This window comes from Mytilus edulis, chromosome 9, assembly GCF_963676685.1.
Source record: "Mytilus edulis chromosome 9, xbMytEdul2.2, whole genome shotgun sequence".
In the NCBI taxonomy this organism is placed as follows: domain Eukaryota; kingdom Metazoa; phylum Mollusca; class Bivalvia; order Mytilida; family Mytilidae; genus Mytilus; species Mytilus edulis.
The window spans coordinates 67,680,481-67,694,464 of NC_092352.1; the positions used below are offsets into that span (position 1 = coordinate 67,680,481).

The following is a 13,984-nucleotide window of genomic DNA, read 5'->3' on the forward strand; positions in this document are numbered from 1 at the left end:
TATTAGAAATCAAGTTACACAAGCATCACTGAAGAGACATGTATTGTCGAAATGCGCATCTGGTGCAAGAAAATTGGTACCGTTAATTTTGTTACATAGAAAGTAAATTTTCAAATTAAACTGTTGGTCAAAATGAGTTTTACGTTATATCTATATTGTAAACTGTAAAAAGTATAACTGAACGAGTAATTCAAGCTTTTGGGTACAATATCTTTCAATTATGTAAAATATAGTGCAAGGGAAAACATACTATGAAATAAATCATAATAAAAATTAATACAAATCACAACATTTTCTCTCATTCCAAAAACATTAAAAATATTCCTTTGAAACAAAATCCACTCGTATAAATTACATTTTTACATTGACAGTTTACTGTTTTCAAGAAATAAGATATGTGCCGCTTATTTTACAATGTTTTAGGACACACGTCTATTTAGATTTTAAACACAGTTCCAATAGTTCACAGTTTTACAATTAGTATTCTGTAACTTGCTTTTTCTTTTCAAAGTCTTACAAAATGTACGAAGATAGGACATCTAACAACTGTACCTTGTTGCACTACTACAAAAGAAGAAACCAATTAACAAGTTTGTAGCTCCAAGGAGTGCTATCACAGCGATCATAATGTATGTGGTCTTAATACCGCCTTCATCATCCTGGGATTGAGTTTCTGTATATGTCTAAAGAAAAATAAATATGATTTTATTTTAACAAAGGAATTATTGAAGTTCCATATAAATATAAACAAAAGAAAATATGTATTTAGAAGAATAACCAGGCCTGTGTAATAAATAATTATGGTAAAAAACTTGGACAAACATCATTAAGTGAATTAAAATTATTTCTTTAAGCGGGTAGAACGTGTTTTTTCCAGAAAATGTTGAGAAACGTCATTTAGATCACAATGCTGTCAGAAAATTCAATTTAGAGACAACAATGTTCTTAATTGTACATCATTATGAGGGAACTTTGTCTCTCAATAGGTTTTAGATATAACTGAAGTGCACTAGTCAGTATTAATCCGATTCATTGAACAGACAGACCCGAAAATAAAAAATAATCGGATGCACATTACGTATATATGGTTATATACGAAATAAAACATAATTGTAAGACAGAATGGACTTTGTAATCACTGTAAGTTGCATCTGCCTTTAAAATAATATTTACTAACAGCTAAACAGTTGTTACTGATATTGATTTTTTTTGGGGCATTAGTTTGAGTTTGTAAAGTACCTTAGCAGCTAAAATACTATACTGCTTTAAAACAACTCCTAGTTGGCTCGAATATTTGTCGAATAATCTGAAAAATAAGAACACACATTTGAAAAGAAAGCTTTTTTTGGAATAATATACATCATAATTGCTATATATATTAAAATTATCAAATTTCATACATGTTGTGTTTTCTGAAAATACACGACTTAAAAAAATCTTTCAGTTGATATTATCATTTCCTTTTCCATTATATTGAATCAATGTGACACACTCTGATTTCTTGTTATCTCATATTATACAGTTATTTAATATATAACTATGCAATGGATCAAAACATATTTCCCGAAGTATGAAGATCAGCTCAATGGTCTATGGCTGAGGGCAAAAGAACAATGAGCTGATCTTCATACAGAGGGAAATATATTTTGATCTATTGCACTGTTACACATTAATAACTGTTTTATTACCTAATACATTCTGAGTCCGTTCTTACAAACTCTAAGAAATAAAACACATGAAAGTAGCAACTGTATTAATTATAATGTGTAAGGAGCATACATGTACAACGAATACTTTAGATATTCAATAAAACGGACATGAAATCAGAGTAATTTAAATTACAAGAAATTATAAAAGTCTCCATCATCAAAATTTGCAAACCGCTCCATCGCGGAAGTTATTTGCAGACAATCAAAACAAAAAACTTAAGAACGGTTAAACCAAATTTGATTGGACAACATGAATAACTTTCAACTAATCAGATTTCAGAATAAGAGGTCATAACAGGTCAGTGCAATAGACTTCACACAGTTGCAATAGAATGATAATTTCAAGTGCAATAGACCATGGAACAAAAAATGGCAGAAAAATAGCAATTAATATAGAAATATTAATAAAATAGTTAAGGGGGTAGAACTTGGTTCAGGGAGATAACACTTTAAATCAGTTATGCGTTTGTAAAAGTCAAGTTTGGTCAATGAATTTTAAGCATTTACCTGAAACAGATTGGAAATAATCTATGTATCCTAGAAACTTAGAACATATTTATGAAAATGGCTGACACAAACGTACTGATGATTTTAAGAGTTATTTCCCTTAACCTAGGTCTACCTCCTTAAATACTCTTTATTAGGTAATAACAGTTACTATATTCTAGGGATCTTTCTTAACCGTAATTATAGTAAACAATGTCATTACTGACTAAAATATAAAGTAATATGACTCCACAAAATGAAAAAAATCGAAAGTATTTAGAATCATTGCATATTTGATAAAATTTTCAATTTCAAAAAACCCAAACGTTTTGAACTTTACTGAGAAATTTTCAAAGTTCTCTATTTTTTTCTAATATTGTATTGTGTTATTGTTCATAATTTTGCAATAAATAAATGCATACATATACGCATGTCATCGTCCTTATTTCATATAAAACACAACATTATAATAATGAACTGGTAACAAAGACATATCGATCCTAAATTATATTGTCAGTGGTTAACTTCTTTCAAACTACATATACTTCCCCGTTTAAGGTCGAAATATTACTTATGTGTTTTTAAAGACACAAATAGCACCACTAGCCCTATATTTCGAATGATTTTGTCACATTTTTTCACCTTTTGATAATTTGATTTATAATGCTTTGCAATTTTGTTAATGATTTGTGTCTCCAACTACTCGAATTGAGCGGTATTGTTGAGTTTTAAGTTTAATCAACATAAAAAACTTTTTTCTGTTACATAACGCAATCAAGTTATGCTTTTGGTGGTGTCCCGAGTATAACATCATTTAAATGATTAATTTAATTGTTCCCATAAACATTTTCATATTACTTTATATCAAATGGTTAACTTACTGAATGGCGTCTTTTGCGCTAAGAATTGTTCCTGTTTTCGGATCAGCAACATGGAAATCCAGATACGTGCTGAAAATATCGCAGAAAGAAAATTTTGAAATTACATAGAGGGATTCAGTGTCAATACATATTACAACATGCACCATTTTTTGTAAAGGTAGAGAATATTTGTGCTATATCATTAATTTAAACTACTCTAAAATTGGCATTGCTTACAGCGATCGTAATAGTACTAATTGAAATAAACTGCATTTCAGTAAAACCGACACTTATCATGCTGAGAGTAAAGAGTTAATTGTTATCGTTAAAGGTAGTATGGAGTATTATCAAAAGAAATTCTTACTACAAGATAAAAATCGTATGAATATTTTCAATTGCCACAAATGTCCAAGTTTTCTGCATAAAGTGATTAAAGTTTTGACCAATCATTCATGACGACAACAGTAATTGCAAAGACGATATGCACCAATCAAAGCACAATTATGTCAAGGTATATAAATTTATTATTTTTGTATCTAACATGTATATATTAACTGTACATCTTAATATTTTCTTTTTGAAATCACAAATGAGGTCACTTTCGAGTTTATTGCATTTCTGTCAAAAGTTTTGGGTTTAGTGATCATCATTCATACGTTGATTGACATCGTCACTTCCTTCCCACGTTGAGTGAACGGTTGAGAAAATACAATGCTGTATTGCACGAATTATTTTGCAAAAAGACTTCTTATAAAATCAGAACCAGAAGTGCTGTCATTAGGGAATTGTGAGTAAATACTTATGAGAAACAAACATTATTTCAAGTTTATCATAGATAATGACGAATATAAAGACGCCGAATGAACTTTAATAGTGCAGGGATACATGCGAACCCTATCTTGCAAATGACGCATAAAGGCACGCATAATTGTCGAATTTTTCAGGTGAAGAACATAACTCGAAAGGAATCTTTTCAATATATATGGTTTGTCCGATAGCCAAATATAAATATAACTAATTCTGCAGTTTACCTTTGAAAGGTTCCCGTGTTAAAAGGACGAATTCCATCAGCGGTAAAGTTTTGTCTAGTTAACTGGGTAAGAATTCTGAAACAGAAAGATATAAATTCATTTAATATCTTCAGTCAGTAAAGCAATAGAAATGAAAGTGAGTATAGATATATGAATAGTCTTGATTAAGAAGAAATTATTTTTTCTATTCCAATACAAATGCTACAGTGAAGAAATCAAAGGAGATGCTATTTTCAAAACAAGTCTGTCCCTTATTTAGAAGAAACGGATATCAAAAACAAAATTAGATGAGGTGATTGATTGATTTTTTTTAATTGAAGGTAGTTTTATTTGCTAACTATTGATGAACTGCTTGAATACCTATATTAAACGAAAGAAACCTTTCCGCATTGTCGAATAGATAAAATCATATAAGATGTTTTCTTCAGTGGAATATTTAATTGAGAGGAGGTGTGATCCAGTAGTTTTATTCCAAAAAGTAGATAACTATACATTTCGATTTCCTAAAATTTTAAAAATCTTCATTGAAGTAAAAATATTGCAAAACACCAGCGTGTTTGGTTAACATACCCCATCAACTTTGCTTTAATGCTTTGTACATATTCCTTATTACCATTGATCAATATCGATCCTGTCTGATAGTCAGAGATGATGTAAATCTGAAATGATAAATCCTAATATGAAAAAATGACTAAAATATAATTTTAATTAAAGAAAAAATGACGTTGATCCGTTTCTGACTAGTTAATTAGTTTATAAACCCATAGTTGATTGAACTGGTGAGTCTGACTTTCCCTACCATCCATTATGAATTCTATTAAGTGTTTTTCAATAGTGAAAAAGAGTATTAGTACGGTGACCAAGTAAGTAAAAGTCGCTTATTTAAGGAGTTTAATCGTCATTCGGACTATACGGCTGTAAATCACAGTATTGGTAGTTCAAAGGTTACACTTCACATTTTGACTTGTCGTCAGAAAATCGTACGGTGCAATTTTTGTAAAATGGGCTTTGAAGTTCGTTCCCTTACTTTAAAGAAAAAAATACTTTCAAAAGATTTTTGGCCTACATTCTAAAAGAACATTCGGGATATGATTTTTGTTATTATATACATTGTTGTAACACATTATTTTAACAATTTCAAACAAAGTTTAGCAAAATTAATCCGTTATTGAGGATTTTTTGTAAAAATTGAATACTACGAATATTTTGCATTTAATAGAGTACGTTTCAATTCATTTTCATCATTTATTTTTACGCAAAATGTAAAATAAACAACATTTATATGATAATTGAAACCTTTATTGAACAACACTTTCAAAATCATTTATCTCTGAAGCATTATTTCAACTTGTGCATCGAAACAAAATATACACTACAAATTGAGATACAGGTTTTCCACTTGAAATTCGACTTGTAAAAAAAATTGAACCGGACCGATACTATTATTTTAATCTTTAAATGATATTTTGTATCACAACGACTTTTCATTGCTAACATTTGTTCAATTCGATTTTTTTTTTGATAGTTTATGGTCCCATTTCGTGTTGGTTATCGTGTTTTTTTTATGTCTTTTTAAAAGATTTCATTTTTTCGTATGTTTATTTGATATGGGTTTTTTTCTTTTTATACATTTCAAAAATTAAGAACCAAGTCTGAATTTGGACATGTAGTTATCTGGAAAATGTTTGAACTAGGAAGTCCTTTACGATTAGGTTCTAGTAGTTAAAAAAGGCAACACATGGCTTTTAATTTCGAAAACTGTATCGGTATGACAGAGAATAAGTATTGAATCAGTCACCTCCTTTACTGTAAAGAGTAAACGTTGCTTCTTAAGTTCTGTTGAAACATTAATTGATGGAATCTGCCAGCAATGTGTTGTATGGGTCGTTTGTTGAACCTGATTTGGTGAACCAATTCAATTCTGATGCCTCGTGTGCATTTCCCTACCTTCTTTTGGCCCATCACTCACAACTTACACCAGTATGAGAGGTGGTATGGCATTGCTTAAATGTATTGATGATAACAAAAAAGCAAAAAAAATGGTGACCTTGCAGGTGACTATTATAAAATATGACCCAATGCTTTTTGCTAGCGCACACATAGCAGACATATTTTTACCGCTACGACATGAAAAGCTCAATAAAGTTGTCTGTTGAAAAGGAAAGCCGCACAAAGAGTACACCTTCAACCAAAGTGTATCAGATTATTGAAGGGAGAAGGATACTGACTGGAAGAAGTTTCTTTCTGTTAAAGAAAACCAACAGGCTCTCCCTAATTTCTTTGGTAGTTTTTCTTTTTTAAAACTATGACAAATCCCCTATGATTCCACCTTATAGTGAGCTTTACTCAGCTGGAACGTTTGTAAATCCGAAATTGTCGAAGTTATTTCAGACAATAATGTTAATGACTGTTGTAACTTGCTTAGCACTCACCAAGGACCAATACTCGTATGATAATTAATGCCTTATACTTTGACATGAAGTTAACAGAAAAGAGAAAGAGCGACAGAATAATCCTAAGGACCTCTGATACGGGTGTGATTGTTCTGTGTGTTCACTACTGCAAACAAATGACACATGAATGCAAGATGTAGGCGCAGCTGGATGTGTACGGATTGCTAGTTTAGTCTTGTACATGAATGATTTATTAGTTGTTGGTGGCTTTGAACTAGCTGTCAGATAACTGCAAGTACTCTGAGATCTGTTCCTAGTGTCTTTTTGTTGTTTGGATGTACAAGTACCCGGCTACGTCCAATTGTATTTTTGTCCATCTGATGAGTTAAGCCTTTTTCAACTGATTTTTATAGTTCGTTATTATATTGTACTGTTATACCACTGTCCCAGGTTAGGGGGAAGGGTTGGGATCCCGCTAATATGTTTAACCCCGCCATATTATTTATGTATGTGCCTGTCCCAAGTCAGGCGCTTGTAATTCAATGGTTGTCGTTTGTTTATGTGTTACATTTTTGTTTTTCGTTCATTTTTTTATATAAATGAGGCCGTTAGTTTTATCGTTTGAATTGTTTTTACAAAAGACTTGAAAGGACACACACGACTATTGTAGTTACAGAATTTTGGGAGTACTGACGAAGATGAAGCCCTTGTTTGTGTAAGAATTTAGTTTCGATCTAAATCATTCCATCACGATATTAATAAAATTCGCGTCAAGCTTGCCACCAGTAAAAAAGTATGTTTAGTCAGGTTACCTCTCTGTGAAGCGGAAATTTTGACCGCATAAAACATTGCTAAACCCCCTGTTTCGTCACCTTTACAATACGGTTGGCGAAAACTAATTATTTCATTACACCCCGTTTATTTTAAAGGGCATATGTCAGCAGAATTCTTGCAGGATCTTTTGTGTTCATGTTAGGGAAAATCTTCATGTGAAAAGTGTTTGTTCACAACAAAACCTTACATGTACGGATCTTTGCTCCTTTCAAGGGTAAGAATTATGTAGAAATTCCTTGACAGATGAATCAGAAGATACACCTAGATGAAATCTGTTTTCTGATCATTTTGATTGGATTTTTTAATGTTCTTCGAGCTAATTAGTAGTTTTTGGTTGCAATGAATTACATGCATGAGCTTTTTCAAAATAAACATACAGGATAGAAGGCTTTACTTGAAAACAACATTTATCTTTTATTGCTGAGGTTGAATGTCACCCGGCAAGGTAACTACTGTAACTTTAACGGAATTTGTATTGATCTTGTATAATAGATGAAAACAGTATGTTGATCTTTGACCTTAATTTATGCAAAACTGTTACCACATTTCTATTTGACGACATCGATTTTCCAAAAGTACTCATTTTTCCGAATCCAATGATATATGATATAGCCATATAGTATGTTTGACGATTAAATTTTAAAAATATTGGGTCTGGTCACCGTACTATATGTAATACCCGATTGTTTAATTTTCATTTTTAAAAATATTTGAATATTAAAGCATTATAATAATGAACTCGGAATTGTTGTGGAATCCATGTTTTTATGATAATTAACTGATTTAAATTTCAGTTACCCATTAATGAGTGATTGAAAGCTTATATGTGTTTTACATGTTCATTGTTATTCATTGGTCTTAATCCAATCGAGGCGTCTAATTTAAAAACAGTCTTCAACTTTTCTATTTCGACATTAATTAAAGGTTTATTTCCAACCACTGGGTCAATGCCACTGCTGGTGGAGTTATAATTCCCCGAGGGAATTACCTTCCCTTCGTACATTATTTGCCCTGTTTAACTTTTTTTGGTTTCGAGCGTCACTGATGAGTCTTTGTAGACGAAACGCGCGTCTGGCGTAAATACAAAATATCCTGGCATCTACGATTAGTTTGTTCACACCAAATATACCAGGTTTCTTATCAAACTATCGCCTTCAATTATTTGAGTAGTATGTCCCATTGTTGTATGTTGTCCCATTCTCGACTGATTAATTCTAAATATCTAAATGGAAGTTATTCCAATTTTATCATTATCTAGTCTTGAAAAAAAGTAATTAAAATTATTGTACATGGCTAAAAATAGTATCATTAAAATAAATTTAACTAACTTAATACATAATCGGTTCGCTAATTCCCTGTTAGTCCTAAAATTGTGTTTAACACAACCCAGCTACCACGACTAAAAACAATGTTCTGAATCAGTATCATGCACATTTCTGTTAATTGATATAAAAGCGAACACTTTTAGCTTGTATTAGCTGTACATTGTTTACATACCCTAAGCACTGTTGTACTGTTCCCTGCAGCATCCTTTACAATTAATGGAATGTTTATATAACCTTTCATATTTTCTTCAAGTTGTATATTAGTATTAACTGTCCCGTTGCCCGTCACACAAATTGGTGTTTTTTCGTTACTTCCTGTGCACGCCTTTATCTTGTTTGTGTTCAATAACTCTTGTATCTTTTGTCCTAACTGGTCACCACTGGAGTAAGTTAATTTACCATTCATCTTAAACTGATGAACGGAATATTGCTCTGAATCTGGATCGGGTTTAACGCTTTCCTGAAAAAGAATGAAAAAAGAACACTTTGTTATATTTGGAGTTACAAGATGTGTCTTTTCTTAAGATTAAATAAATATACACTTGGTACGTAAATAAATAATCTGAAAGACTAACGTCATTAGTTTTCTTCATCTCTTTCACCTGTTTTCAGTTACTTATTATCATTATGCTGCTACGAAAGAGTCCGTTTGGACATATGAAATTTTTTAGTATGAATTCATGTTACTAAATCATAGTTTAAAAAAAACCCCAAACCAATCAGACATAAACTCGGATATACTAAAACAATAAAGATTTAATCAATACAAAGGTTACCGTTACTACATGCAATATTATGTGTCGCATAAGATCAAGTTTACTTGCCTTCAAATCATATATAAATGCTTCAGTTTTTCCAGTTGTGATAGTCCTCCTGACACCAATACTGATAAAGCTACTTCTAAATATTGGTTTGTTATCATTCTGGTCCAATATTTTGATATTGACTGTTGTTGTAGTCGAATTATTTTGTGTAAATATGGAATCATAACATTGATCACTTGCGTTAGTTCCACTCGCATCGACAGCTTCTATTACAAGGGATACCATTGCATTTGTGGTGTTTTCCCTATCCAATTCTTTGATAATCTTGATTATACCATCCTTAAGGTCAATTGTAAAAGATCCACTATCATCTTGTTCTGGAAAATAAACCCAAACAAACTATGTTTTCTTATTTTACTTTTTATTACCAGTATTGTTAGCGGTCACTATAATATATAATATAATTGTTTCATTACATGATGTGATTTTGTTATTTCGTAATGATGATTTGTCTATTCTTTATATGGTTTTAACATTACGTAATGATGTTTCAAAATTTGACCATTTTACACTACTTGATGTGTTTGTTTCATTATTTTATGTGGTATTGTCATTCTTCGATGTGGTCCTGTCATTCTTTGATGTGGTTATCCCATTACTTGATGAGGTAAAGCCACGTGACCAATTCGGAAAAACCTGTTCTGTATTTAGATAGATTTCTATGTTGTATGACTGTGCCTTTATGCATTAGGCCATACATCTAATTAGACTATTCAAACTAGAGTTCGGGTTACTGTTTAAGTTAAACTTTGAGTGAGTTTTCGAATGAAAGTCATACTTATAATTAAAGTTCTAGTTAGAATTGATTTTCGAATTGGACTGCGAGTTTGAGTCACATTTAAAGGCAGAGTTCTAGTTACAACTTTGAATTTGAGTCACTTCTTGAGGTAGAGTTTGAGTTGGATTCGAATTTAAGTCTCATTTAGAAATTATTAAGATTTCGAGTTGAAATTCAAGCTATGTTATATGTCTCTTTGAGTTCGTAATTAAATTTTCTATCGCGGAACAAGGGCTTTTGCTTGGGCTTCCGAAAAGAGGGCTCCGGGATATGCGTACTTAATAAACAATGTTGCAGTACACAAAACGCAACATAGGAGTTGAAATAAAGTTTGATGTGGTGTGATTGCCTATGAGACAACTGTCCACCAGAGTTTAAATGCAGTGGATGTAAGAAATCATATATCGGCAACCGTACAGCCTTCAAAAATCCGTATAGTCAGCTACAAAAAGGCGACCATGCACTATGTGAAAAAAATTCAAACGACTTGGGTCAGGTACATGAAGAAAGTGCACATGGCGGAGTTTAACATGTATGTGAGAGAACATCGAACTGTAACAGTAGTGTAACAGCACAACACGAGAAAAAATGTAAACTAGACAAATCGATGCCCCCGCACTCCTCTCATTGAACCGCTTGTACCCCAAAAAGGACAAAGTTCAATTATTTTTCTCCCATAAGAGGAAAAATAATGAAAAGAAAAAACCCTGACCACATGCACACCATCAATACATGTAAAAACAGCTAGCAGAGTGATAAATTCCTAGCATTCAATTTGTAGGAGGAGTTATCTGGAAACGCCCTACTTATGCAAGTAAATTTCCCAAAAATAACAAAGTTCAACTTTCTCCCGAAGAGCACATATTAATAAAAATTAAACCCTGACCACATACAGCACTTCTTCAACATGTATGTACAAACAGACAGTAAGGAGAAAACTCATTTTGGGACCTTTTATAGCTTACTATGGGGTATGGGTTTTGCTCATTGTTGAAAACCATAAAGTTTTGTTTTAGTAAAATAAAACCGAATTAAACTGTTTTGACCTGATAAATTTATTACCTCCATGAAGTGTTTTAAAACTTGTATAGGAGTTTTTCTTCAATATCTAGAAAAAAGCATCTACAGAAAAACATCTTTTTTATATTTTTTGATCGATGAATGTACAGCTCATCAACATTACGCTTTTACACTGAAAGCAGCAATATCAGGCGAGACACAGCGTTCCGTGGACTTTTTTTAAAAATTTATTATAATACTGCTTCTATTTGAAAACTTATAGATCAAATAACAGGACTAAGTGGTTTGCGGATATCCCAATTATGTCCGAAATACTGTAAAATGTTTAGGATTTTATTTTTTTTTATTATTGTCTGCCGTTCCCTTTTTTCATACCAAATAACTCTGAACAACCACTCGAACTTTAATTTGATTTTTAACTTTGGCGATACCCATCCAAAGCACATTAAACAAACGACATATTGAAATATGTTAAAAAATAGATTTTTTTCACATTGTGCATGGTGGCCTTTTGTAGCTGACTATACGGAGTGTTGAAGGCCGTACGGTTGCCGGTATATGATTTGTTACATCCACTGCATATAAGTAAAACTCTGGTGGATAGTTGTCTCATTGGCAATCACACCACATCTAACTTTATTTCAACTCCTATGTTGCGTTTTGTATACTGCAACATTGTTTATTTAGTACGCATATCCCGGAGTCCACTTTTCGGAAACCCGAGCAAAAGCCCTTGTTCCCGGCGATAGAAAATTTAATTACGAACTCAAAAAAACACATGAAATTGCTCCAATTTCAGCTCGAAATCTTAATTGATAAAAATTAGACTTAAATTCGAATCCTACTCAAACTCTACCTCAAGAAGTAACTCAAATTCAAAGTTGTAACTAGAACTCTTGCTGCCTTTAAATGTAACTCGAAGTCCAACTCGAAACTCAATGCTAACTAGAACTTTAATTATAAGTATGTATTGACTTGAATTCGAAAACTAACTAAAAGTTTAACTCAAACAGTAACCCGAACTTTAATTTGAACACTAATTAGATGGATGGCCAAACGCATTCAAGGCACATACAATATGGAAATCTATCTAAAAATAGAACAGGTTTTTCAGAATTGGTCACGTGGTTTTACCTCATCAAGTAATGGGATAACCACATCAAAGAATGACAGGACCACATCAAAGAATGACAAGACCACATCAAATAATGAAACAAACACATCAAGTAGTGTAAAATGGTCAAATTATGAAACATCATTACGTAATGTTAAAACCATATAAAGAATAGACAAATCATCATTACGAAATAACAAAACCACATCATGTAATGAAACAACTACATTGCGTTAAATCACATACACATCAAGTCATGGTAAAACCACATTGACTTATGACACAACCATATTAAATAATGGTGAAACCACATCGAGTAATGACAAAACTATATTGAGTAATGACAAAACTATATCAAGTCAATACGAAATCATATCGTGTAATATCGAAATACTAGTATCATTAAGTAATGACTATTCATATTGAGTTATATTAAAACATCATTACGTAATGTCAAAACCATATCAAATAATAGGCGAGTGACTTATTTCAAAAAGACGCCTAGTTAACGACTTTAATGCACCCACCTAACACACGGCTGTATTATATATCTTTCGAAAGCTAATAATCTGTACTTTCTGTTTTGTCCGGTCGTAAAAAAATCGTACAGTGCATTTTCTGTAAAATCAAGGTCAAAGGTCATGAATAAACATTCCAATTTTTGCGATTACTAAACAAAAACCCATTTTCTAATTATAATACCAAAATTTGTTTCAAAAGATCATATGAACTTTATGGAACATGATACATTGTTTCCAAATCAAACAAAAATAGAGGTTAGATGCGCAATATTTCCCGAAAATTGAAATTTATCGCAAATCTTAAAAAAATGAAAAATTGTTCCAAAAGCAAAACATATCTTAGGAAATCGATATTTGTATGCTAAAAAAATAGATAAATGTATATGTTTTAGGTCAGGGAATATTTGTTTTGAATTTTAAGATTATTATTAATTATTGTTCATAGAACAGCCTTCTATTGAAGTGTTTGCAGTTGCCCAAAAATCTGCCATCTGCAAATAGCGATCTTTTTGTTATTCTATGTTATGATAGCACATTGCTTATTGTCAATATCAGGGAGGAGAATGATTTTCCATAATAAAAATAGGAGTATTTAAAGTTCGAAAAGAATATATACGAGCTAATTGAGGTAAAAATGTGTTTTTTACGAAGTCAAACGTATTAACTTTTTGTAATCATGTTTAAATGCAAACATGACTTTGCGACTAAATCGTAGGTAACATTGAAAAAAGTAACCCTGCTTAGAAAAACTTGGTTGTCTAAAGCGGGATGTAAGCGAACAAAATATAATGCTGCTGTTTCTTATTTAGTCTAAAATCGTGTTAGTAATATAAAGTGCGTTTAGAAGTTTAATCGCTTTAATTATTTGAATAAAAGATGCTTTGAGTATTTTCAACATAAACTTTTAAAATACAAATGCAGGTCATTGTTTATGTAAAACACAAACACTATAACCAGTTGTGAAATGAAAAAATGAAAAACTTGAATACCCTTCCTGACCTCATAAGATCATTCGCTGTTTTATGCAGTTATCGTTTTCATGGTGTGCTTTATTTTGTGAACTGTTGTTCGTCTCTTAGACTTTAATTT

At 31.7% G+C, this 13,984-nt stretch overlaps 1 protein-coding gene across 1 annotated transcript in view; it reads right to left on the reverse strand.

The window, feature by feature from the left end:
* LOC139490119 (cadherin-23-like) overlaps window positions 1-13,984 on the reverse strand; it is a 145,432-nt gene that overhangs the window by 4,022 nt on the left and 127,426 nt on the right. Inside the window, exons 26-32 of the mRNA XM_071276969.1 lie at window positions 9,463-9,779; window positions 8,811-9,098; window positions 4,657-4,745; window positions 4,087-4,161; window positions 3,077-3,145; window positions 1,240-1,306; window positions 553-683 (exon numbers count right to left, since the gene is read on the reverse strand). Coding sequence (XP_071133070.1) covers window positions 553-683; window positions 1,240-1,306; window positions 3,077-3,145; window positions 4,087-4,161; window positions 4,657-4,745; window positions 8,811-9,098; window positions 9,463-9,779 — 1,036 coding nt within the window. The remainder of the gene's footprint in view (window positions 1-552; window positions 684-1,239; window positions 1,307-3,076; window positions 3,146-4,086; window positions 4,162-4,656; window positions 4,746-8,810; window positions 9,099-9,462; window positions 9,780-13,984) is intronic.